Source organism: Letharia columbiana, assembly GCF_014066305.1.
Source record: "Letharia columbiana isolate WasteWater2 chromosome Unknown Sc0000046_s0, whole genome shotgun sequence".
NCBI classification, from domain to species: Eukaryota; Fungi; Ascomycota; class Lecanoromycetes; order Lecanorales; family Parmeliaceae; genus Letharia; species Letharia columbiana.
The window spans coordinates 106,920-132,496 of NW_023501090.1; the positions used below are offsets into that span (position 1 = coordinate 106,920).

The following is a 25,577-nucleotide window of genomic DNA, read 5'->3' on the forward strand; positions in this document are numbered from 1 at the left end:
GCGTGGCTTCCGCCGCATTTACTATCATATCTGTACACACTACTAACAGCGCAATACAGTGTCCCAATCCCCACCAAAGTATCCGGCAACCAGCTACCTCGATCTCGCCTTCCTCTCAAAGATCGACTCAATGGATACGCTCTTGGTGGATCTGGGCATCAATTTCCCTTTCTCTCAGCGCTCGTGGGTGGATACTCGTCCTTGGCCATACGTTTCAGGTGGAAAGGGGATCAGATTTGCATTGGAAGTGGTGATCGTTTGGATCTCGAGATGAAAGGTCGTCAGGTCAGGCAAGGACTGGAAGTTGGCTACATGAATCATTGATCATCATTGATAGCCCATCTAAGGCTTTAGCTACATCAATGCCAGACATTTAAGCTTCAAAGCATCTCGCTACTATTACATGCTTGCTATGACAGGAACGCTATCTGCTGATGGGATATTGTGTGAAGCCGAATGAACGCATGCTTTTAAGCCGACGACGCCGAGTGAGAAATGCGCCAAAAGGAAGCGAACCGTCTAGACTGTCCATAACGTTGATTCAAAGCCCAAGCCAGCCCTGCCACACCGGCCAAGTATGAGACCCCCATCGACGCAGTCATCCCTCTGGACTGGGAGTCCTACAGCCCTTCAATAGCCCTTCTCAACACATCCACTCCTCTCGCCCCGACAGCCTCTTCCAGCTCTTCCCTGAGCATCCAAGCGACATCGCTCTGCATCCCCAACGGGATCCAGCACCCCTGTCTCGCCACGTCCAGACTCTCCTTGATCTTAGCGGTATGCTCCCACTTCTTGGCCGCTACCTCCGCCTCCTCGACCACCTTTTCGGGAATCCCGCACATACTCGCACAATGCATGCCGAAGCTGCCCTCCGCGACTCCGTCTTCCAGCTTGTAAAGGAAGGTGACACGACGGTTCTCGTCGTCAACGTGTATACGCATGCGGCAATTGCGAACTTCGGGGTGAGTGGCGAATTCAGCGGCTAAAGAATGGTAGTGGGTAGCGAAGAAGCCAACACAGCCAATATGGGAGGCGACATGGTGCAGAACCGCTTGGGCCACTGCCACACCGTCGTAGGATGAAGTGCCGCGGCCAAGTTCGTCGAGGATGACGAGAGAGCGAGGTGTGGCTTCGGAAAGAATCTTCTTGGTTTCTGCAAGCTCAACGAAGAAGGTAGATTGGGCGGCGAAAATATTGTCCTGAGCGCCAAGGCGGGACATGATTCTATCGACGGGAGTAAGGCGAGCAGATATGGCGGGGACATAGCAGCCGATTTGGGCCATGATAACGGCAACGCAGGTCATTCTGAGCACGGTGGATTTACCAGCTGCATTGGCACCTGTCAGCAGGTTGAGGTTGGGCATTCCACCACCGAGCTTGACATCATTGGGGATGAAGTCTGGGACGTTGGGAAGCATGCACGGATGGCGAAGGTCTTCAAAATCGACCACGCTCCTTTCATCATGGACAAACTCAGGTCGACAGCTTGGCTCACCCAATGCTGAAGATGCTTTAGCCAGACATATCAAACAGTCCAATTGTGCCACAATTCGTACTGCCGCCAGCCACGTCACATAGTCTTCATCGAACTTCTTGAAGAAGCGGCCAGATACCTCTTTGACGATTTGGCCATGGGTTTCTTGTGCTTCTTGAAGTTTGCGTACGAGACCTCGGAGCTCAGGATTGTAGTAGCGCTTGACCTTTTGGGTTGCGGACATTTGATCCCAATTTTTCGGTATCCCTTTGACTTTTACAGGGACCTCGAGCTGGTATATTTCTTTTCCGTTGTCCGCGTAGACGATATCGTTGGATCTCAGTTCTTTCCTTGTCTTCTTCAGTAGAGTCTCCAAATCGGCCAGCAAGCTCTGAATGCGGTCTTGGCTCGCGTCGAAGTCCTCCTCGACGCCGCGCTCGGGAATAAGTAGGCCTGCTTCTTTTGCTTTATCGTGGTCAAAGGCATTGTTCCAATACTTGGAGAGTTCTCTCATGTCTGGCATGCTCGTAACCAATTGACCGATGATCCCGTCGCGCGAGCCCATATTGCGCAAGACGCCTATTGTGTAGTCGATCTGCTCGAAACCATCGAGGACTCGCACAAAGTCTTGAGCCTTGCATACACCGGCGTGAATGCGAGATATTGTTCGTTCAAGATCAGGCAGTTTCGAGAGCTGGGAAGTAAATTGATCTCGAAGAGTAGTATCTGCATTGAGAGACTCAACAGCATCGAGGCGTGCATTGATCTTTACAGCGTCCATGAGAGGGTGGCATACCCATTGTTTGAACGTTCGCTTTCCAAATGGAGTGATGCATCGATTCAAGAGACTGAACAAGGTGCCCTCCGAACTGCCGTCAAACGAATTCGCGAAAATCTCGAGATTGATCAAGGTCTTTCCGTCCAGGATAAGGGTGCCCGCACTTCTGATGGGATCATACCAAGATACGTTGCCCAGGGTCACAAGATCACGCTCAATCTGCAGAGTCCGTAGATATTGAACCAATGCACCGAACGCAGACATCACAGACTCATGTTCCTCTCGGGCCTGCCGCAAAGGTTCTGGCCAAGCTTCGATGTTGTCTCCATCATCATTCACGAAGTATCGAGCAGCATCCATCTCTCTGCATGCGGTGTCCGCTGTCCAGAACTCTTTACCAGCCTTCAAGGATACTATTGACGTGTTTGGCCCAGTGCTGTTTTTTAAGATCCTCAATGCTTTCGTGGATGAACAAGACTTCTCAAGCAAGACTTCACGAGGCCTTATCTGCGCGATGAGCGTTTCAAACTTCGTCATCTCGACATCATCCTCGAAACCAGTCAAGAAGAATTGAGCGGTAGCGGTATCCACGAACGCGATGCCGAAAGCAGGCCGTCCCTCTTGCTCCGACTCCTTTATGGCCACGCAGTACGTGGACATGTCGTCTTGAAGCATGCCCGGGTCAACAAGAGTGCCGCTTGTAAGCACGCATGCAAGCTCTCGGTTGATGATCTTTTTCATCTTCTCGTCTACCTTCGTGGCCTTACCACACTGTCCGCTGTCTCGCTCTCGCATCTCTTTGCCCAAAGCAGATTCGACCTGGTCCACACGCGCAATTTTATATCCTTTAACCACGAACTGATTGGCCCAAATGTCTAGAGAAGCTTCGGGTACGCCGACCATGCGCATGTTGACACGATCAGTAAGCTTCAAGTCGAAGAGTTGATGCCCAATGGTGGCATCATTTTCGTAGAGCTCGTAGAACTTGCCCTTCTTGAAGAAGACTATTGTGTCCCAATGTTTTTGCTTGATCTCCCAGTACTGGTGTTCAAAAGGGGTGAAATCCATCCATGCCGACTTCGGTACGTACACTGTCCTTGGGTCGTAATCTGGATGATCTGGACGGTTTTTATCGATGTCGGTGATATTAGCTGGCTCTAGCCATTCGTATCGCCGTTCGACTTTGCTTGGCTTGGCTTTTCCCTTGTTGGCATTGGGCTCAGGTTTCTTTGGTGTGGCCTTCCGCATTAGAGCATTCCTGAGCTGTGATGGCTGGACGGCTTTGGGATCAAAAGACCACTGCTGAGCAGTAGAAACCGCAGGCATTTCTTCGTCGCCATCCACCCCGATGGACTCTAAAGCAGCATCGCGCCGAGATGTAGACTGAGCGGGAGAAGACCTCTTTCGCTTCTTTTTTGTAGGCATGGCCTCGTCGGATTCGTCATCTACCACGAAGTCATCTGTACCACAACATTTTCAGCATCATGATCCAACCCTTCAATGGGCTGGGGCAGGTTTACCCTCTTCGACCACATCATCCTCTGCCGCACCATCTCCCACGAAGACATCGTCGTCACTCTCGACGCTTGTCTTTCTCCGCTTTGAGGCCCTTCCTTTCCGCGTAGGCTTGAACGCGTCCTCGTCGTCCTCGTCCTCGTCTTCGTCAGAATCAGGGTCGACGGCGTAATTCACAGCTTTCTTTGCCTATAAAACAACTATCAGCTGGGAAAAAGATCGTCGGGAAAGGCAGGCAGACCTTCCGTGAAGGGCTGTAGAAGCCAGCAGGGACCCCGTTTCCATCAATTTCGTTCAGAGCACTTGCAGGAGTGATTGGCGAGGGCAAAGTATTGGAGGCGCTTTGCCCGTTGGGATTGATTGCGCTTGCGTCTTCCTCTTCTTTGATATCTTCGACAGGATCGCTGCTTGGAGCAGGTGTCATGCTCTGGGTCGACCCTCCCGAGGATACCGTGACTGCAGTCTTTCGCGCGAAGCTGTTGATCGGTAATGAGGTGCCATTTATCTTTGGCGTTCCATTGGCATTCGGCTCTTCGCAATGCTTCTTGAAGAAACCTGCAATGGACGTCTGGTTCTTGGAGCTCGAGTTCGATTTGGTCAGCGAGGGTGTAGGGGTCCCACGAGCGCTGTTCGAAGATTTGGACGAGGGCGCCATGTTCCCAAGTTACAGCTCAAGCTACAGAGATGTTTGTTGAAGTTTTTCGAGCAGAACGCTGAGAGAAAGAAAGGGGTCAAGTTTCTGGATCATGGCGAACGTGACGAGAAAAAACGCGTCTTCACTCTTCACGCGAGTGCTTGGCACCCGGGAGTCGGTCGCACGGGCGTGGCCGCTTTAGCGAGTGAGCTAGCTGCGCTTAGCACGGAAACTTAAAGTACCTTAATGTACCTTACCTGTACCTTAGACCCTACAAGTAGAGTCTCTTACCTGCGACACTCTCCAACTTTGGCTAACCTCCTGCACGAGTAGATTGTGACAACAATGGTGATGATCGGTCTCATGAAAATGAAGTTGATTTAATCACGCCCAACAATATTGTACATGAGACATCATGACCTCAAATCTTGTCAGAGGTACCATCTTCAAGGGGCTCTGATTGAGCCAAATTCCCTTGGTGTAGCACCTATTTTTGATTCAAGTCCTGAGCATGGATTTAGAAAGCAAGGTTTCCAAATATGCACCGGTCCATGAAGAACATGGCGGCGTCGATACCATGACTCGTGATTCAACCAGCTCAACCGCCGTCGTTCAATACTGCAATGGCTCGATGGCTTTGCGAGGCCGGTAAGCCTTGCCCTCCATAATACTTCCTACGTCCTTTTGATATATGCTCATGGAGCGTCAGGGTCTCATCTCGTTTGCCCAGCTGCAGCAGAAAGCAGCCATGGGGAAATGAATGGCAATAAGCTATGTCACTTGATAGGCGCCGCTCTATGGCTGCTCTTCCCTTCTGTGCGAACTGTATAGTGGAGTCTGCGTCGCCGCGCGCCAGATGGCAGTTAGCCTGGCCATAATATACTTTCGCACCATCGAAGGGCATTTCTTGTTCATCGCTCCAACTGCTATAGTCCTAGAGACATTTCTCGAGGAGGCTCTGGGCTGTCTTCAAGTCACCTCCGTGTAATTACGCCGCTACTACGTTGATTCTGGCACAGAACGGAAATGTCTTGTGAGAAGGCTTGCGACTGTAAGACCTCAAGTACTCATATGCTTCTCAACGGAGAACCCACGCAGAATCCAAATATTTTGCGGACTTGGCCTGGAGATATGGCCCATGCTATGGAACGTTCGTCCTGTTGTAAGGTAAACATGGGACCGAAGTAAGTTGTCTTGAGCATCTCTGGGATTGGGAAGGGTTTTGAGTGCTTGGCTGAACAATAGAATTCCTTCTTCTAGGTTGATCTGCCGGCGCCAAATCAGAATAGAGACCACCATCGTAGATAAGGGAAGCAAAGCTGATGGTCAGGGCCAGAGTCTTATTTGGCAGCTATCGCTCCGAGGTGCTGGATATGTTTGTCTAATCTAGAATATGTGATCTTTGGTCCAAATCTCGCACCGGCTCCCGATATATGAACGCCTTTGGCGTTGCACAACGCATAATTTTGTACGCCTGTCTATATGCCGTCTCATTAGACTTCCCCTGTTTGAATCTTGCCATAGTCTTCTCCGTATCATTTGCTGTACCGCTGTGTTGACTGTCACGATTGGACTGCGTCCACCAGAAGACATCGCTCTCTGTACAAGGTTGTGCTTTTGAAGCTCGCGGGATAGGATGCGTATCGATGGCTCACTAGCAGATTCAGCCTCTGGTTGTTGCAAGCTAGGGATGAATAAAGCGGGGAAATCGCCTGGGCCTCAGAAAGTCTGGGGTACCATCCTTGTGCTTGGAAGATATCAGCGAGTTTGCGAGTTCTATGCTATCGAACAACGCGAGGATCCTGATAACCTCGCGAACCTTTGCTGACAAGTCCTGAAGCGCGTATTTAAAACTGTCGGAAACGTTTTTCAGAGTTCCATACCAGAGCAGACCGTTAAGGCGGATTGTCTTAATGGCGCCAGACCACCGGTAGGGAGATCTATCGTACTGCTCAACAAAGACACTGGGGGACCACAATGAGTCAGACAGGAAATTGGCGACAACCGCCAGCAACAATGGAATTCCGCCTAGAAGCTTCAAAGTCGCTTTGACCGCTGTCAGCTGCATACCTGAATGAGGATCCGTAACCACCTCCAGGCATTGCATGAGGAATATTGCACCCTGCTCGGGATTGAAGGGTAATAAGATTACACATTTGCCCTCCTGGTCCGAGACTAGCTGGTCGGTTTGGGCAGTACACAAGGTCAAGGACTAAAGGACTCAACGGGTCTTCAGCAAGTAGCTATCATAAGACAGAAAGTAACAAAATGTAGCAAAAGTCATGCATAGAGAGATTTTGGGTATCAATCAAACCAAATCAACTCTGCCTGTTAGGATCGTCAATAGAATGGATAACGTATGTAGGGAAAACTAATTCCTTTGCAGGCAAAATAACGAAATTTGGGGAAAAGTTGTGGAAACTGTCACTTTTTTCTGGCACCGCGCCTGAATTGGACAACTTCTATAATTGCGCGCTTGCAAGTAAAATGGCGGTTCTTAGGAAAAGTTCGTGGAGATTGGCACTATTTTCTGGCGACTGTAGGATATCTTCGATTTCATTCTTGGCTTTTACCCTCTCAAGGCATGACTTTTGCTAAATACTCTTTCAAATGGCCTGTGTCGTTTGAAGTCAGACGTTGCTCGTCGCGGTGTTCTAAATTGAAACACATGTGGTTCATCTTCTACTTCTGTTCCATACCCCACACGTAGATTCTGCGGTATTCGATTGCTCTGAGCCATTCAACCAGCTTCTCCTTCATGTTTCATGCACTTCTTAAGATATCCGGATCTAGTAAGGTCTCGGAGTTGGAGCGATTAGTCTATGTACGCCTTAGATACCAAACCTTGTGTGTTGAGTGCACATTTTATGACGTCCGTAGGCGTGTCACTGCAGTGTTGAGTCCTTGAATCTTGTGGTGTTGTGCTTGAATCGTGGTTTCCAGCTCTGGAATCTTCACAGGTTTTCCTATTTCTTCTTCATGATCTGAGTGCGCATGCTGACCACTCACCATTTTCGGCTATCAGGATATTCAAGACTTAGAAGAAGAGATAGAACCTAAAGTAATCTACTCTGCAGTTTCGTCTTACCTTGCGATAGTTGTTCACGCTACGATACCCTTCCATCCTAGGATACCTTCTTACTCTGTATCACGAATTTGACTCAGCTCTACTTCTAACCGGGCTAGCGTGTCAAAGCCTCACGACACCGCGTACTCGGAACCTGAATCCCTGGGAACATCCAAACTGATGCATGAAGAACAAGGACGAAGAAGACCTGAAAGGGGGAGGGGGAAAGTTTCAGGTCTGGTTAAACCCTTATCAACACCGATTCAAAATGCCTTGTTAATTCCCTCCCACTCCGGCTCCTCCTTCGCTGCTCTAACCATGACCCCAGCCCAGCTTGCCGCTGGAGCTTTTGTAGACTGCCTCATACCCTGCTCCACCACAATATCTCCCAGCACCTTCTCGGCGCTCAGACGAGGGAATCGCTCCTCGATGCTCCGCCGATAATTCTCCTCATCGACTTCCAGCTCGGATTCAGTAATCCAGGAACTCTTCCCCAATTCATTGAAATCCATGAGCACAGCCAGCCTCACCAACCGAGCGAGCGGCGTAATCCGCTCTGCGATACCGGGCGAAGTGTGCAAGGAAATCGCTGTCCACACTTCCTGGACATCCGTGTCGTTGACCTCAAATTTCCGGAGGTGCCCCGCGGCGGCATCGGCGCCGCAGACTTCGAAACGTTGCGGGCCGTCGTTTTCGGTTGCGCATCCCATGTCGTGGAAGAGACACGCCACGAATAGGAGGGGGAGACGGTCGGGAGCTACCCAGGGGGAGTTCGCGCATTGGGCGAGAGCTTGGGTGTAGAGGTAGACTCGGAGGCTGTGGTTGAAGATTGCGGGTGGAAGGCTCTGTCGGACGAGATGGTAGGTGCTTGTGCATATGGGGGATGGGGGAACTATGTTGGGAGGACTAATTGTAGCAGCATTGGTGATGGGAGAGGTTGAGCTGGAGTTGAAAGAGGATGGTGGGCACATGGTGAGCACCGCTGTGCTATTTCTGCCTACACTTCGAAGAGGAGAAGTTGGAGATGGTACCTCTGAAATGGATAATATCTTATATGAAATATTATTGCGGGTGAAGGGCGTGGTTAGATGAATTACAATTGAAAAAAAAAGATATATAGGATTTTAAGAACGTGTGTATTGGAGTTTCTTAGGTCCTCTCCTTCCCGCCCAGCATACTCGTGCGGCCGAAAAGTTTTGCCACTTGGCAGTCTAGCTGTAAGAAGCTAGCCTCTCCGAAAGGCATCAAATTTGAGGGAAAAACGAGGTGGTCTCATTGGTGGGAACTCCCGCGCCAGACTGCCAAGAGGACATCGTTGATGCTGTAAATCTTTATATTGGAACCCAATAACTGTAACCACTTCAGAGTCCCTTGGCGAATGAGCAGCGACTGTTCGACTTTTACCGGCCCCTACCAACAAAAAGCAGCTGCATCAAAGTTTTAGTTCAGGGTGGTTTTGACTAAGAAGCAACTACTCGACTAGCAGCAGCAATAACTGAGAACCCTTGATATTCAGCTAGGATATGACCCAGCTACTTATCTTCCGCGGCGGGCAGGCTTTCAACAAGCGCAAAAGAAAAGGCCTAGCTCGGCAACTGAACGTTGCTGAATTGCATGCTGTCTATAAATATCATGTTGCTCTTCACGAGTGCCTAGGCGGGGGGGTGCCCACACCTGAGGATGTGAAAACTTTCAATGACGGATTGACTGGCGGATCAGAGTCGCTAGAGTCAATCCAGCCATCCTCGTAATTTAAAGGTCTTTTATGTTGCACCTCGGACAATATCACCGTGGAGTAGCAATGCTACCAACATTGTCCATGTCTGGGGCTTCAAGGATCTTATCAAGCGAATTGACAAGAAGACTATGCTAACTCCGACCTTGGTGCAGTAAGCAAATATTCCAAGCTCGGATGTCGCCTGCTAGGCCTTCAGACACCGCCAATGGAAGTGAGCCAAGACTAATACGTATATTGCCTCAGCGAACAATTCAATGCCTTGTCCAGTGCCTACAGTGACAACGCGGCAGTCATTTTGGGCTCGGAAGGCTCCTTTCTGCCGCCCTCACACATCAATGGCGAATACAACGTCGTGGATAAGCCAGTCTACAACGTCATAAAGGTAGAAACTGTAAGTAAACATCAAGGCTCATTTCAATATCCTCTTTCTGTATTAAAACGCGCGGAAATCTTCAGGATGAACCATGGTCTACAGCTCAGGATACATTATGATTGAAAAGTTCAAGGTATATCATCATTGTTTCCTTAGACCCATGCTAGCCCCCAGTTTCAATAAGCATAACGTAGGTGTACCTAAAAGAAAATATTTCCTTACCAGGCCACATGCAATCATCATGGACTCTCAGCAGCACTGGCGACCGACAGATCCCTCGCACTCTTCGTTCCCTCCTTTCCCAGGGCATACTATTGTTGAACTGGTCCTTGAGCACCCGACAGCAATTAGTCCTTGGCCAGGCGCTGCAACTGGAGCTGGAGGTAAGATCAGAGGTATGTCTTGCCAGCGATAAGCTTTGCCCTCAGAACCTCATTCGGATATGGCAAATGCGTGTCAAGCACAACTTGCTGGAAATGTCACTCCTGTCTATATTGTTCGGAAAATGGCACACTAATGCAGATTTACTCTGTAGATAAAGGAAGCGTAGGAAGAGGCAGCTCTCCGCAGGCTGGAATCTGCGGTTTCGCTGTTTCAGATCTCAATATCCCTGGACACAAGCAGCCATGAGAGCTCGATGTAGGCAGGCCACCTCGTCCCACCAAAAAAATCCCCCCCCCCTTGGGGGGAAAAAAAAAAAAAAAAAAAAAAAAAATCCCTTTTTTTTTTTTTGAAAAAAAAAAAAAAAAAAAAAAAATATAAAAAAAAAAATTTCAAAAAAAAACCCCACACAAAAACCCCAAAAAAAAAAACCAAAAAAAAAAATTCTTTTTTTTCTCGGGTGGTTTGGGCGGTTTTTCCTTTTCCCTGCTGGTGGAATGGGCACTGTGCGACCGCAATATTTTCTCAAGGATCCAGCTATTGTACCATCTGGATCAATCATAGTCGTGCTCGGTGGCCCCTCAATGCTGGTTGGGCTTAGTAGTGGATCCGCCTCTTCTGCACAACGTCAAATGAGGGCTCTGCGGACCTTGTACGTCTTTTACCAGCCCCTACTTCTCGTTCGAGGCCGTATTTTCGCTCCATTAATCTTCATGGGGAGCGCTTGCTCTGCACACGTTCCTTGACACCCAATCCTTGACATGCCGCTGCTGACGAACGATAGGGTTTTGCCTCCGTTCAAAGAGACAGCGCCGAAGTACAGCGTCGGGCTCAAGAGGTTATCAACGCTTGCGCGTCCATGGCAAATGACAACCCAATCCTGTTCATACGTGATGTGGGTGCGGGTGGCTTGAGCAATGCGATTCCCGAACTCGTTCATGACATTAGCATTGGAGGAAACTTTGAGCTCCGTGATAACGACAACGCAGGATGTAGAAGTGGGTAAATTTTCTGGCTTCCCTACCCTCTCCTTTTCTTTCCAGAGGTCAACAGACAGTAAAGGCGTCCCTTGAGACGCTGTGTTTCTCTCGTTACATCGTGACCCTCGTTCGACTGAGGAACGCCGTGCTGACTCTGAATTCTGTTCAGCTGCTACGAGATCTGGTGCAATGAGGCGCAGGAAAGATATGTTCTACCCGTCGCCCTACCTACCTTCCTAAACTTAAGCACAGTTACTTGGATGGGATAGTGAGGCGAATTATGCGGCTCTCCTCAGTTGCCTCCAAGATGTTTCTGATAGCAATTGGAGATCGAACTGTGGGAGGGCAGGTTGCTAGGGATCAGCTTGTGGGACCGTGGTGAGTGGAGACAGGCTTTCGTTGACGATTTTGCAAAACTAGAGATTTTCATTTTGTTGGAAAAGGTTGCTAACGCTCCGACCTTCTTAGGCAAATTCCTGTTGCAGATGTTGGTGTCACAGCTACTTGTTTGCAAAAGGGGATAAGGACCAGAACAGCAACAGCAATAAAGCCGACCCTCGCACTGATCAATCCTGGTGCATCCGCGAGGATGGAAGTTGCTGAGGCATTGTGCAATATGGCTGCTGCAGACGTCTCGCTACAAAAACTCGCCTATCCGCTATCCGCAAACTGGACGTCGGCCATCCACCATCCAGGAGAGGGAGCAGCACTCTATGAAGCTGTCAAGGCCGTCGTAGCGCTGTGTAAGCAGTTGAGAATAAGTATACTGGTGGGGAAAGACTCGACACCCATGAAAATGGGTTGGCGGGACCAGCAAAGCCAGGAGGCTAGGGAGGTCGTAGCCCCTCTTTCTCTGGTAACATCCGCTTTTAGAATGGTCTAAAATATCACCAACACATGAAAGCCTCGGCTGAGAAGACCGGAGGAGAATGGGATTGGTGAAACAATCCTGCTGGTCGCTGACCTTGCAGAAGGACACAAATCTCTTGGGGGCAGTGCCCTGGCTCAAGCCTTTGGATAAGTCGGAGATGAAATGCCTGATGTACGAAAAGGTAAGGGTCCATCTTCTCCGAGACCTCACAACTGTGTAGTCCAAATCAAAAGCGCTGACACTTTCGTGTTCTCCAGTTCAATTTCTGAAAGACTTCTTCTATGCTATCGAGGAAGCACACGATTCAGGGGTAGTCCTAGCATACCACGATGCGGGATCTGACGGTGGGATCTTCACAGCTATCGTGGAGATGATATTTGCTGGGAGATGCGGTGCAAGCCTTCTCTTGGAGAATTTCTGCCGAAACGAGACAGCGGACATCATTTCCACACTCTTCACGGAGGAGCTTGCGGCAGGTACGTTCTATATTGTATCTGAAATGGCCCCTTTCAGAGGATACTCTAGTAGTGAAACCTAATGAAGGAGCCACTGCTCCTCGAACCCGTCAGTCGTCTGCTACTGGTCATTTTGAAATGTTTCTTCTAAGTTCTCGCAGTGAAAGCAGCTGATAAGTAAAATGGTCACAGTCTTCCAAGTCGGAAAGAGAGATGAGACTATGTTCAAGCGATGCTTCGCCAATTGTGGTCCACCACCTGAGATGATCGAAAGGATTGGCACTGTCACATCTGATCAGGAGCTTTCTATCTACCACAACGCCGACCCAGCCTCGCTTCTTTATCGCAACCGTCGTTCAGAGCTACAGAAATTCTGGAGCAGCACATCTTATCACATGCAGCGCGTACGCAACAATCCGGATTGTGCAGATACAGAACAGGCAACGTTCGAAGATGACTCCGATCCAGGTCTGTCCTATAATATCACCTTCGGCCCTGCAGAACCTTTGCACGGAAAAAGCTTCCTGAATTCTGCTCCGTCTCTCGCTTCCAAGTTCTCGCAGAGATTATCCCTCAAACAGAAGCCACTTGTTGCCATACTGCGCGAACAGGGTGTCAACGGAGCGAAGGAGATGGCGTACGCCGGTTTCCTAGCCGAGGACGTACATATGACAGATCTCATTTATGGCCGCAAGTCTTTCTCTTCCTTTGTGGGGCTTACAGCGTGTGGAGGGTTTTCGGATGGCGATGTCTTAGGTGCTGGGAGAGGTAGTGAGTATTCTTTCGCTTTGATCTCTTCTTGTGGTATGTTGAAAAACTGAGACGTGTCACGGAAGAGTTTATGACTCGTTCGAGGGTTTTGATCACATCTTCAAATGCCGCAACAGTGGGACTGTGGGTTAGTGGGTCCATTATGAGGCCATAGCGTTGGTGGCTGTTTGATCAGCCGTTCGCCACAGTGGGACTGGGGGTTAGTGGGTTGGTACCCCTGTTGGTACCCCGGCAAGGGGTTGGGGACAGGTGTCCAGTACGAGCTATATAGCCACCTGTTTTGCACCTGTCAACGGCTCTTCATTCGATTTCGTCTCTTTCAGAGCCATATCATTTTTCTCTTTATCAGTCATTGCGAAAGGATATTTCGGCTATTTCAGCCATGCGGCCATGAAGCTATTTAGCTATTCCAGCTATTTGAGGCCACGTCACATGGATATTTCAGCCCTATTTCAGCCCTATTGCAGCCATGCGGCCATGAGGCTACTCAGCCATTTCCAGCCATATGGAATTGTCCAGCATACCAGCTATTTGAGGCTATTGCAGTCACATAGATATCTGCAGCTATTCAGCCATTGGAGCCATGCCAGCCATTGGAGCCATTCCAGCCATTGGAGCCATTCCAGCTATTGGAGCCATTCCAGCCATTTACAGCCGTACGGCCATGCGACCATGCCACTACCATTTGGATACACACTTCAGCCATTCCACCTATAACTGTTCACCTCAGCTATCGCAGCTACATTGAAATTTCAGTCATTTCAGCCACTGAAGCCATACGGCTATAAGGATAGTCAGCTATTATAGCTATATGGTATGTAGCCATTTCAGCTAAGTCGGCTATCTCAGGCATCGCAGCTATTTGAGTATTTCAGTTATTTCAGCTATTTGAGCTATTGCAGCCATGTTGTTTTCAGTTATTTCAGCCATTTCAGCCATTTGAGCTATTGCAGCCATTTCAGCTATTTGAGCTATTGCAGCCATGTGGCTATTTCAGCTATTTGGGCTATTGCAGCCATGTGGATGTTTTCAATCATTGCAGCTATTTCAGCTATTTCAGCTATTTCAGCTATTTCGGCTATTGCAGCCATGTGGCTATTTCAGCTATGTGGGCTATTGCAGCCATGTGGATATTTCAGCTATTTCAGCTATTTGAGCTATTGCAGCCATGTGGCTATTTCAGCTATTTCAGCTATTTGAGCTATTGCAGCCATGTGGCTATTTCAGCTATTTCAGCTATTTGAGCTATTGCAGCCATGTGGCTATTTCAGCTATTTGAGCTATTTGAGCTATTGCAGCCATGTGGCTATTTCAGCTATTTCGTGGGCTATTGCAGCCATGTGGCTATTTCAGCTATTTCAGCTATTTGAGCTATTGCAGCCATGTGGCTATTTCAGCTATTTCAGCTATTTGAGCTATTGCAGCCATGTGAATATTTCAGTCATTTTAGCTATTTGGGCTATTGCAGCCATGCGGATATTTCAGCTATTTGGGCTACTGCAGCCATGGAGATGTCTCGGGTATTCCAGCTATTTGGGCTACCGCAGCCTTGGAGATGTCCCAGCTATTTCAGCTATTTGGGCTACCGCAGCCTTGGAGATGTCCCAGCCATTTCAGCTATTCGGGCTACCGCAGCCTTGGAGATGTCCCAGCCATTTCAGCTATTCGGGCTATCGCAACCATGGAGATATCCCAGTTATTTCAGCTACTTGGGCTACCGCAGCCTTGGAGATGTCCCAGCCATTCCAGCTATTTGGGCTACCGCAGCCTTGGAGATGTCCCAGCCATTTCAGCTATTCGGGCTACCGCAGCCTTGGAGATGTCCCAGCCATTTCAGCTATGTGGGCTATTGCAGCCATGCGGATATTTCAGCTATTTCAGCTATTTGAGCTATTGCAGCCATGTGGCTATTTCAGCTATTTGAGCTATTTGAGCTATTGCAGCCATTGGTATTTCAGCTATTTGAGCTATTTGAGCTATTGCGCCTGTGGCTATTTCCTATTTAGCTATTTGGCTATTCAGCCATGTGGCTATTTCAGCTATTTGAGCTATTTGAGCTATTGCAGCCATGTGGCTATTTCAGCTATTTTGGGCTATTGCAGCCATGTGGCTATTTCAGCTATTTCAGCTATTTGAGCTATTGCAGCCATGTGGCTATTTCAGCTATTTCAGCTATTTGGCTATTGCAGCCATGTGAATATTTCAGTCATTTTAGCTATTTGGGCTATTGCAGCCATGCGGATATTTCAGCTATTTGGGCTCTGCGCCATGGAGATGTCTCGGGTATTCCAGCTATTTGGGCTACCGCAGCCTTGGAGATGTCCCAGCTATTTCAGCTATTTGGGCTACCGCAGCCTTGGAGATGTCCCAGCCATTTCAGCTATTCGGGCTACCGCAGCCTTGGAGATGTCCCAGCCATTTCAGCTATTCGGCTATCGCAACCATGGGATATCCCAGTTATTTCAGCTACTTGGGCTACCGCAGCCTTGGAGATGTCCCAGCCATTCCAGTATTTGGGCTACCGCAGCCTTGGAGATGTCCCAGCCATTTCAGCTATTCGGGCTACCGCAGCCTTGGAGATGTCCCAGCCATTTCAGCTATTGGCTATCGCAACCATAAAGATGTCCCAGTTATTTCAGCTACTTGGGCTACCGCAGCCATGGGGATATTTCAGCTATCCCAGCTATTTGGGCTACCGCAGCCATGGAGATGTCTCAGTTATTTCAGCTGTTTGGCTATCGCAATCATAAGGGTATCTCAGCTATCGCAGCCATGGAGAACTCTCAACTATTCCACTTATTTGGGCTATCGCAGCTTTGGAGATGTCTCAGCTATTTCAACTATTTGGGTTACCGCAGCCTTCAGCTATTTGGGCTACCGCAGCCATAAAGAGGTCTCAACTATTCCAACCATTTGGCTATCGCAGCCACGGGTATCTCAGCTATCGCAGCCATGGAGATGTCTCAACTATTCCAACTATTTGGGCTACCGCAGCCTGGAGATGTTTCAGCTATTTCAGCTATTTGGGCTCCGAGCCTTCAGCTATTTGGGTACCGCAGCCATGGAGAGGTCTCAACTATTCCAACTATTTGGGCTACGCGCCGTGGAGATGTTTCAGCTATTCCAACCATTTGGGCTATCGCAGCCACAGGGATATCTCAGCTATCGAGCCATGGAGATGTCTCAACTATTCCAACTATTTGGGCTACCGCAGCCGTGGAGATGTTTCAGCTATTCCAACCATTTGGGCTATTGCAGCCACAGGGATATCCAGCTATCGCAGCCATGGAGATGTCTAGTTATTTCAGCTGTTTACGCTACCGCAGCCATGGGGATATTTCAGCTATCCCAGCTATTTGGCTACCGCAGCCATAAAGATTCTTAGCTATTCCAGCCATTTGGGCTATCGCAGCCCTGGGGATGTCTCAGTCACTCCAGCTATCGGGGCTACCGCAGCCATGGAGATGTCTCAGTTATTTCAGTATTTGGGCTATCGCAACCATGGGGATGTTTCAACTATTCCAGCTATTTGGGCTACCGCAGCCATGGGGATATCTCAGTCCAACTATCACAGTCATATTCCAGACTACCGCAGCCATTAAGATACCCAGCTATTCCAGCCATTTGGGCTATTGCATCGGGCGATGACGTATAGCGTCAAAGCCTAACATCAGGTGGGAAGCCCCACCTGATGCCGCCATTAATACATCAGGTGGGAAGCCCCATCTAATATCAGTCATTGTAGCCATTGGTACATCAGATGGGAAGCCCCACCTGATGTCAGTCATTGGTAGCCATTGGTACATCAGATGGGAAGCCCCACCTGATGTCAGTCATTGGTAGCATTAGTACATCAGGTGGGAAGCCCCACCTGATGTCGTCTTGGTAGCATTGGTTATCAGGTGGGAAGCCCACCTGATGTCGTCTTGGTACATCAGGTGGGAAGCCCCATCTGATGTCAGTCTTGGTAGCCATTGGTACATCAGGTGGGAAGCCCCACCTGATGTCAGTCATTGGTAGCCATTGATACATCAGGTGGGAAGCCCACCTAATATCAGTCATTGGTAGCCATTGGACATCAGGTGGGAAGCCCCACCTGATGTCAGTCATTGGTAGTCATTGGTACATCAGGTGGGAAGCCCCACCTGATGCGCCGTTATTCCAGCTGGGAAAGCCGTCACCGGCAACCTCCGCGAGGTGCTGACGTCACTTGGTGTTGAGGGCCATTATTCGGCCAGTCCTTCCGCAGAAGGGCTGCAACTTGGTGTTGAGGGAGTCGATTCCTACCGCCCTTTCGTCACTCACCCAGCCTACCTACTATTCACTACGGCACCAGCATCTTCCAGCCCGTCCGCGCTAGTGCTGTCGGTCCCTACTGCTTGCTGCGGTAGGTACCGTCAGAGTCATCCTCGAGATCTTCGCCCTCTTTGGACGACGTCTTGGGTTGTTTTGGGAGTTTTTCTAGCGCTGGGGGCTTTTCTGGGCTATTGGATGCCCAGAAGAGTCTTAGCTGCCCTGGTCTAGATATGCCCAATCATATATCTACATATCTACTTGTGCATACGTGTTTTCTGTATGGCCTCACTGTTTGCGAGCACTAATCGCAACAGTGGGACTGTGGGTTAGTGGGTCCATTATGAGGCCATAGCGTTGGTGGCTGTTTGATCAGCCGTTCGCCACAGTGGGACTGGGGGTTAGTGGGTTGGTACCCCTGTTGGTACCCCGGCAAGGGGTTGGGGACAGGTGTCCAGTACGAGCTATATAGCCACCTGTTTTGCACCTGTCAACGGCTCTTCATTTGATTTCGTCTCTTTCAGAGCCATATCATTTTTCTCCCACCCACCCACACCTGTATATAGCCTCATTTCTCCAGGGCATGTCGCTCAGACTGGGAGTTTTTCTAGGCTGGGGCTTTTCTGGGCTATTGGATGCCCAGAAGAGTCTTAGCTGCCCTGGTCTAGATATGCCCAATCTATATCTACATATCTACTTGTGCATACTTTTTCTGTATGGCCTCACTTTTCGAGACTAGCCGCAAACTTGCAAAGGTGGTCACTGACTCTGCGATTTGCTATAGGGGCTTCAAGCGATGCGCTAAACCGCAAAATGCGTCAAGGGTTCAAACCATTCTTTGAACGTCCAGATACATTCACCTTTGGTGTGTGCAACGGTTGCCAGTTTCTAACCCAGCTAGCTCTGGTAGGAATGATCCCCAGCAAAGCTGGGTGGCCCGTCTTTGAGAGAAATGAAAGTGACTCATTTGAAGCACGCTTCAGTATGGTGGAGGTACTCGGTAACTCTTCAACGCCATCCGTTTTCTCACACAATATGAAGGGGAGCAAGCTTCCTATCGCAGTCAGCCACGGTGAGGGCCGTGCTTCTTTTCCCAATGACCAAGATCAGAACCTTGCGGCTCAAGAACTGTTTGAGAAATGGTGTCACTACGATATCTTGACAACCACCTCAAGCCAACAGAAGCACACCCAGCCAATCCCAATGGATCACCATTGGGTATAGCGGGCTTGATGAGCAATGATGGCCGGTACATTTTGTCAATTATCCCCGGGTTTAGGAGAGCCACCAACTCCGGAATCGTAAGAGTGCTTGCTACAATGCCGCACCCTGAGCGCTTAGTAATGGCTGGCATTGGATCATGGATTCCTGACGAGAAAGCAGATGCATGGAGCGAGGAGCGGTGGAGCAGGCTGTTCAAGGATGCGCGGAGGTGGGTAGGATGACAGCTTACATGGCAGACAGTATTTGAAAAATTTCCTCGGCGATCGATCATAGTCGATGTACACAAGACAGTTCACATAGGGGGAGGAGGGATCTTAGATTTTGAATACCCGCCCGACGACCTAGATATCTCAATACTACATGCTCTACACCCACGCCCAAAGGGGAGGCTTTTCCCCCATTCGATCCTGCACATTCCATTATTGGCCTACGCACAACCCATCTCGTTCGCTTTCTTCCCCAAGAATGCCGTAAGTCCACTGGCCTCGACGGGAGTCTGGCACAAACACTGACCGGTGAGCAGACCGCACTCCGACCAGACAGCCTCACTGGTGTCTCACTGGATGGAAAAAATCGAGTGCCCTCGAGGCCAAAGTATAAGACGACCCCTTCGCAAAGCTCGTGAAGGTTGCCATGCTGGACACTAGCTGTGGTCCCAATTTTGAATCCATCTCCGATGTGACCTGCGCTGACAATACGCGGACCTTGCATTGACAAGCAACGGGGACAAGAGAACTCCAAGCGATGAACGTGGACATGGTACTTGTGGGTGGGGCCTTTTGCTTCAATGGGATAGAGTAAGTCAAAATCAGCGAGGAAGTTCGGTGGATTGGAGCTTCAAAATGGAGGTGCGTATGTTGTATAAAACGGCTGTGGCCGATCCGATTCTGGCGGCCTTTCCACGATTCCTGTACCGTTTCTTGGCGCATGGGGCTTGGCGCTCAGGACTTGGCGTGCAAAATGGTGACTCCGTACCTCTACCTACTAACGTGGGACTGTTACCGCGAAGGCGCAGTTGGAAGTTGCTTCAGTGTCATGGTTCCAGCTCTCAACACTGCGGTTCCAAATTGGGCCTAGTGCGGCTTGGCATTACCTACATAAACAGCCTTCATGTCATGTAGACACCTTCATAGCTATTACTGCTTTCACACTGTGCACCCTATCATTCAGACCCTATTCCGGTCCATGATATTCTTGCAATGGCTAGCCACATGTAGTATAGCTATGCTTGGCGGAGGGGATATCTTGCTGCAGGCTTCACAGGATCGATACATCCCTCCTACACACTACGAACGCTGTTCTTGTTCCACAACATTTCTGGCGCAGACTGTACGCCTAATGTGCTTTTTACTGTACGCGTTGGGTCAGCCATCCTTCTGATCCTTTGATCGCCCAATCCAGCTCCTATGACTCATATGTGTTGCTGCCTGCAGCGGCCTTCCGGGGGCTTGATCTATAATATGCTCTCGAGATACCATGGCAGAGTGTCAGCTTCGGTCTCGTCACTCCTCCGACAGCCATCATTCAAGCAGGATATCAACACACTTTATTCCCAAAACCGAATTCGCCTTTTAACACAAACCAGACATCTTCACGCCATGGAAACATCCACAGCTCTCACGCAGTCCATGTATCATATCACGACGACAAAGCTCAATGCACTTTCAAAGCAGCAGCAGAGCTATGAAACAATAAAGCAACGTATCCTTGATGCTGCTGCCAGTCAGTCCACTCAAGTCGGCAAAGTAGAGATACTGCTAGATGCCTTCGAGGTTCACGACATCGACACACCAGCGAACATCTCAAAGATCAATGTTCGCCAATACCTAGAACAGTCTCGTCACGATCCTTCCGTTCCCTCGACGCTGCTCAGAGAATGGCAGACGGCATTCGAGCAGGCTTTAGACGTCCCGTCTCGCAAATACGAACAAGCCTCTTTGTTTGGGCGCCTGGTCATGGAGTGGCTTGGCAGTGCGGGGGAATCGCCACTCAGTGATACACCAAGCAGCTCCCAAGATCATTTCGAGCATGTGGGGCGCAAGGAAATGTACGACCAACGCAAAGAATGGGAGTCGGTTGTCTTCACTGAAGGTTCAACATCCAGTCCCGCTGCAATTGAGACGTATCTTACCGGCATCTTCGGCTCCACTTCGAAAGCTAAAAGAATGGTGAAAGAGCCTTTGGATAGTTTGAGAGAAGGCATGAGGTCTTTCAGGCTTGGAAATTTCGACACCTCTGCTCTTCAAACCTGTATGACGGGGATGCTGGAGACTGATCTGCTCTCCGAGGAGAAGCGAAAAGCCCTAGCCGACTTCAGGAATAATCCTACCATCCTGCAAGAAATGGCCGATGTCTTGAATATGCAGGTAGACGCTCTGGATTCTTGGTCGTGGGGTGAAGCGATACCTGTCAACGTCCGAAGAGCTCTGAATGGTAAATACCGAGTATTCATGGACGAGGAAATTCTCCAAGCGTTGCTCCTTCATTTTATTGGTATGAAATGGGCGACGCATTTCAGAACCGTTTTTGATACATTCTTCCGTTCAGGTGCATGGAAACAGTCTTCTGACAACCTACTGGATGGACAAGCCAGACGGAACCGACAGAGATTCTTGGGTCAGGAAGACGGATGCGAACGAAGCGTCAGGAATGCAAGACGTGAGAAGTACCAAAGTGATTATTTCTTGTCGCAATTACCGAAAGCGTTCAATGACACGACAGACAATTACTGCAAAGGCAGTCCAAATGACGACGTTAAGTCACCAATGGCCATCAAGCAGTCATTGTTACACCTTATCAGCACAGAGGTACTGTTGAATGTTCGGCTGAACCGGTCTGTCACCGTCTTCCAGTCCGACTTCAAGTGGTTTGGGCCTTCTTTACCTCACGCGACTACTCTTTCGGTCCTACATTTCTTCGGCGTCCCCGAATTTTGGCTCAAGTTCTTCGAGAAATTCTTGAAAGCGCCTGTGAAGTTTGTCCAAGACGGTCCAGGAGCTCAAACACAGATCCGGCAGTGCGGCGTCCCAATACAGCATCGACTCAGCGATGCTATGGGAGAAGCTGTGCTGTTCTCCTTAGACTTCGCTATCAACAAGTCGACAGGATCGAATTTATACAGATTGCATGATGACGTCTGGTTCTGGGGTTCTTCGCATGCTTCTGTTTTGGCATGGGAGACCAGTCAAGAATTTGCAAGTGTCATGGGACTGACTCTGAACGAGGAAAAGACTGGGGCAGCGAGCGTCTCTGGCAATTCAGATTTGCCTCAAGAGACTTCACTCTCGAATAGGCTCCCACAAGGCGAGGTTCGTTGGGGTTTTTTGAAATTAGGATCATCCGGAAAATGGACAATCGATGACCAGCAGGTCGAGACACACACCCGCGAGCTCCAACAGCAATTAAAAGCGTGCAAAAGCGTCCTCGCTTGGGTCCAAGCGTGGAATGTTTACGTCGCGCGCTTCATCTCGAACAACTTTGGAGAATCCGCGAACTGCCTCGGTCGTCCTCATCTGGATATGGTGATAGAAGCATTCGATAAGATTCAGCGCGGCCTCTTTGCCGATGTCAACCTACCTGGCGACAATGTGGGGGAGTATCTAAGGATAGAGCTGGCTTCGAGATTTGGTGTTGAGGGCATTTCGGATGGATTCTTCTACTTTCCCATCGAGCTCGGAGGGCTCGGCATGCGGAACCCACTTATTCCTCTGTTTCTAGCCCGTAAAGAGAGCTTGAAGGATCCAGGGGTCAAGCTCGATGAAGCCTTTGAGCTTGAAGAAGCTGACTACAACAACGCGAAGCAGTCGTACGAGGACGGCACCTCAATGTCGGGGCTTGTCCATCCAAATGCAGATATCGAACCTTTTATGTCCCTGCACGAATATACTAGATATCGCGAAGAGACGAGCATACACTTGCATCAAGCGTACATTGATTTGCTTGCGCCTCCAGGGAGCGCGATCGTGGAACCGACCCCAGACATACAGAACGCCGTTCAGAAATTGGACCCTATCCCGGCCGGTCAGGGACGGAGTTTATACGAGCACTGGGTGCTGCAGCTGTATGGTGCCGATATCATCAAGAAGTATGGCGGCCTGGCGTTGGGTGAGAAGAAGTTGCTGCCCATCGGCCTCGCGGGTATGTTACGTGGCGAGAAAATTAGGTGGCAAAACTGAGTGAGCGGTGATCAATTAAAAGCGGGGCGGGACAGGATCGACTATTCCCCCATCGATCGATTTACAGCGTGCTGGTCCGGTTCTCGAAGCGGACTTTGATGGCGATGCTTTCTGGTCCGTGGCGTTGACTGGTGAATGTTCATACTCAGCTCCAGGCAAAATGCTTTGTATTAGTACTTTGAAATGATGTCACACTAAATACCATTGAAGTTGCCTAATCTGGGCATTATCCGCTTTCCATCAGCAACGGCAGTGCACTAGAACATCCTCTAAAGCACAAGCACGTCTGCCCACGCTGACAATTTCCTCAGCCCGAATCCTTGATACTCAGTAAACCAATCCTAAGCAAGAAGGCGATCCTCACCGTAGTACAAACCACCGACTTCACCCAATCAGCTACGCTCAGCTCCCGTAAAATCCCGAAATACACACCAGATCCAGGCGTAGACACGGTGTACAAACGCCCAAAATCCGCAATAAGAAGCTCAAACCGCATCCACCACCATGCTTCGACATCAGAAGTGCTGCGCAAGATCAACTCTTCGATTAAAGCGAAATGAATGTAGACGCTTGCGAGTTGGGGGAGTAGAGCATTGGATTATGGATACAGTAATCAATGCTCCCAACAGTGCGCCCTCAAATCACGGACTATCGGTTTAGACGGACTGGTTATGGACTGGTTCGGATGTTGGACGGACTGGTCCGACTAATAGTCTAATAATTCAATTTGTGTAATATGATTAGACCGTATATTTGAGTATAGTAGATGTATTTTTAGTAATAATAGAGTTAACTGAGAATAAAATTTTCTTCATAGATCGCTATATTATTATTATAGTTATTATTTTATAGTTATATTATTATAACAGACAGTGATAACGAATCCGAGCTATCAGAGTCTCTTACTGTCGCTATGAATCTATTCAGTATTACCGTAAGGTCTACAGTCTCGGACTACTAGTCGAACCAGTCCAAATCTACTTGGACTGGTTTAGTGTTTGGACGGACTATGGACTGTTTATATAGTCTTATTTTGGACTAGTCTGAGCGTCTGGACGGATTAGTTGGACTGTTGGGAGCATTATCAGGATACTCGATCCTTCGCTCCATCAGGAATGTGACCCGGATTCGCCGCCCGAGTCGACTGTCCGAGCCCAACATGTTGGAAACAACTTGGTATCATCGGGCCAACCGAGACTATCTCCTTCGATGCCGATGATCTTTGTCTGCGTGACCGGCGGGGATCCAGGTATCGATTGGTCAAAGGCATAGGGTATCAAGACCGGTGTAGACGCCGCCATCACCGTGGAGAATGAAATAGCGCATGACGTTTGCACACAGCAGTGAATCCTGGAGAGCTAGGAAATCATGAATGAGTACTGTGGTAACCGAATCTTGGAGAACGGAAAAGCCAAGTCGTGAGCGAAGAGACATGCTGTAGATTTGCTTGAAAAAAAAAACACGGCAGGTCATGAGCTCGGTGTGGCCGTTGGAACTGTAGATGGCCGGCGTTGAGCAGCCAAAAGGTGAGACAGTGCTGCAGAAGCCGACGCCCCGAGACTTGCACCGGGTTGCGGACCCCCGGCCGCTGCTGGAGAAGACGAGCTTGTGTCGAGTACCGCCTTCTCTTCGTTGCTCGTTGGCAGCGAGTTGTTCGCTGACTTACCATCGACCACGTTCTTGACTGCTTCGAGTCGCGCGGTATTGATGCCACTGAATGCGTCCGATAGTTTGTCACGGCGCTCCGGCGTATGATAACACTGGACTTTGCCAGGTCCCGTACCCGGCGACGGTCCCCCTGCCGAGTGCACGGCACGTTCGACGCAGCCGGCTTTGAAGAGGCTCAGGAAGAAAAGCGCGTACTGGGTATCCCTCAGATGGCCTTCAAACTCATCCTGTGTGTCTGTGTGGAAATCGAAGACGGATACGAAACCGCATCCCCATTCTTCATCAAGGAGCCTTCCGCCATCGCTGCCGGCCCATCCGTTGATCCCATAGACTTCAAAGAGAGTCTCTCCGAACAGGTCGTCACCAAGATCCCGACAGCTGGCACTGGGGACGGCCGCGGCGGAGACGTAAGACGCTGATGAACTTGCGGATGATACGGATGCGGCTGAGACGGATGCAACAGATGCAAACGAGGCAGTAGATTTGGAGTATAACGAGGCGATAGAAGGGACAATGAAAACGACTGATGTTGCACCCGCGCATACTGGATTCGTATTGACCGCGTAATTGTAGTACGTAGAGGAAGCGCAAAAGACGACATCTCCGTTGGATTCGGTGGTTATGAACGGCGTTGCAGTTGCGAAGACTGCCGTCGGCATCGTCGTGAAACCACAAGGGTTGAAACTGCTTTGACCGGTGGAAGAGCTGAGGTAAGGGAATATGCCATCGAGTCCGTCACACATGCATCCTGGGGGCGCTGGCCCCGCGTCAGGATCCTGGAACGGATAGCAGGTGAACGAGGAGGTCGGACTGGGCCCTGACGGTCCAAGGGACCTAGATAGTGAGGCGGATGGTGTCGTAGAAGGATCAGCAAAGAGTGTGGATGCGACTTGAGGAGCCGGAGCAGCCTGGCCAGCACCGGCGAAAAGCAAAGCGACCGTGAGCGGCAAGAGCCTGGTCATGTCGAGGATCGAAGGGATAATGACCGTGCAGATGGAATTGAAATGGATGAAAATTCAAGGCAGGAGATTCGGGAGGACGCGCTGCCTCTTAACTCTTAACAGCCCATTCGCAAGGAGATTCATACGGTATAAAGGAGATAGGCACGGCGTAGTAGATAGTCTTCATCTCGCTACATACATCCTCTCGCCTCTTTATGTTGTGTTTTGAGGTAGTTTGC

The 25,577-nt window shown here is 49.6% G+C and overlaps 7 protein-coding genes across 7 annotated transcripts; 4 read left to right on the forward strand and 3 right to left on the reverse strand.

Moving 5' to 3' along the window:
* Window positions 1-620: 620 nt before the first annotated feature.
* On the reverse strand, window positions 621-4,422 carry HO173_010157 (uncharacterized protein; the record flags this gene model as incomplete). Its single annotated transcript, XM_037312043.1, has 3 exons — window positions 621-3,712; window positions 3,773-3,956; window positions 4,009-4,422. The coding sequence occupies 3 exons, from the start codon at window positions 4,420-4,422 to the stop codon at window positions 621-623; spliced, it is 3,690 nt and encodes a 1,229-aa protein (XP_037161057.1).
* Window positions 4,423-7,731: 3,309 nt separating this feature from the next.
* Window positions 7,732-8,439, reverse strand: HO173_010158 (uncharacterized protein; the record flags this gene model as incomplete). Its single annotated transcript, XM_037312044.1, has 1 exon — window positions 7,732-8,439. One exon carries the CDS (start codon window positions 8,437-8,439, stop codon window positions 7,732-7,734), a length of 708 nt encoding a protein of 235 aa, XP_037161058.1.
* An 895-nt stretch (window positions 8,440-9,334) lies between these two features.
* On the forward strand, window positions 9,335-11,180 carry HO173_010159 (uncharacterized protein; the record flags this gene model as incomplete). The annotated part of the gene is made up of 4 exons (XM_037312045.1): window positions 9,335-9,357; window positions 9,450-9,597; window positions 10,745-10,958; window positions 11,110-11,180. 4 exons carry the CDS (start codon window positions 9,335-9,337, stop codon window positions 11,178-11,180), a joined length of 456 nt encoding a protein of 151 aa, XP_037161059.1.
* Window positions 11,181-11,247: 67 nt separating this feature from the next.
* On the forward strand, window positions 11,248-11,823 carry HO173_010160 (uncharacterized protein; the record flags this gene model as incomplete). Its single annotated transcript, XM_037312046.1, has 2 exons — window positions 11,248-11,318; window positions 11,409-11,823. 2 exons carry the CDS (start codon window positions 11,248-11,250, stop codon window positions 11,821-11,823), a joined length of 486 nt encoding a protein of 161 aa, XP_037161060.1.
* Window positions 11,824-11,973: 150 nt separating this feature from the next.
* HO173_010161 (uncharacterized protein) lies at window positions 11,974-13,087 on the forward strand (the record flags this gene model as incomplete). Its single annotated transcript, XM_037312047.1, has 3 exons — window positions 11,974-11,992; window positions 12,069-12,287; window positions 12,459-13,087. 3 exons carry the CDS (start codon window positions 11,974-11,976, stop codon window positions 13,085-13,087), a joined length of 867 nt encoding a protein of 288 aa, XP_037161061.1.
* A 7,065-nt stretch (window positions 13,088-20,152) lies between these two features.
* Window positions 20,153-23,289, forward strand: HO173_010162 (uncharacterized protein; the record flags this gene model as incomplete). Its single annotated transcript, XM_037312048.1, has 3 exons — window positions 20,153-22,691; window positions 22,765-22,847; window positions 23,041-23,289. 3 exons carry the CDS (start codon window positions 20,153-20,155, stop codon window positions 23,287-23,289), a joined length of 2,871 nt encoding a protein of 956 aa, XP_037161062.1.
* A 468-nt stretch (window positions 23,290-23,757) lies between these two features.
* Window positions 23,758-25,359, reverse strand: HO173_010163 (uncharacterized protein; the record flags this gene model as incomplete). The annotated part of the gene is made up of 2 exons (XM_037312049.1): window positions 23,758-23,780; window positions 24,309-25,359. The coding sequence occupies 2 exons, from the start codon at window positions 25,357-25,359 to the stop codon at window positions 23,758-23,760; spliced, it is 1,074 nt and encodes a 357-aa protein (XP_037161063.1).
* Between the last annotated feature and the right edge of the window lie 218 nt (window positions 25,360-25,577).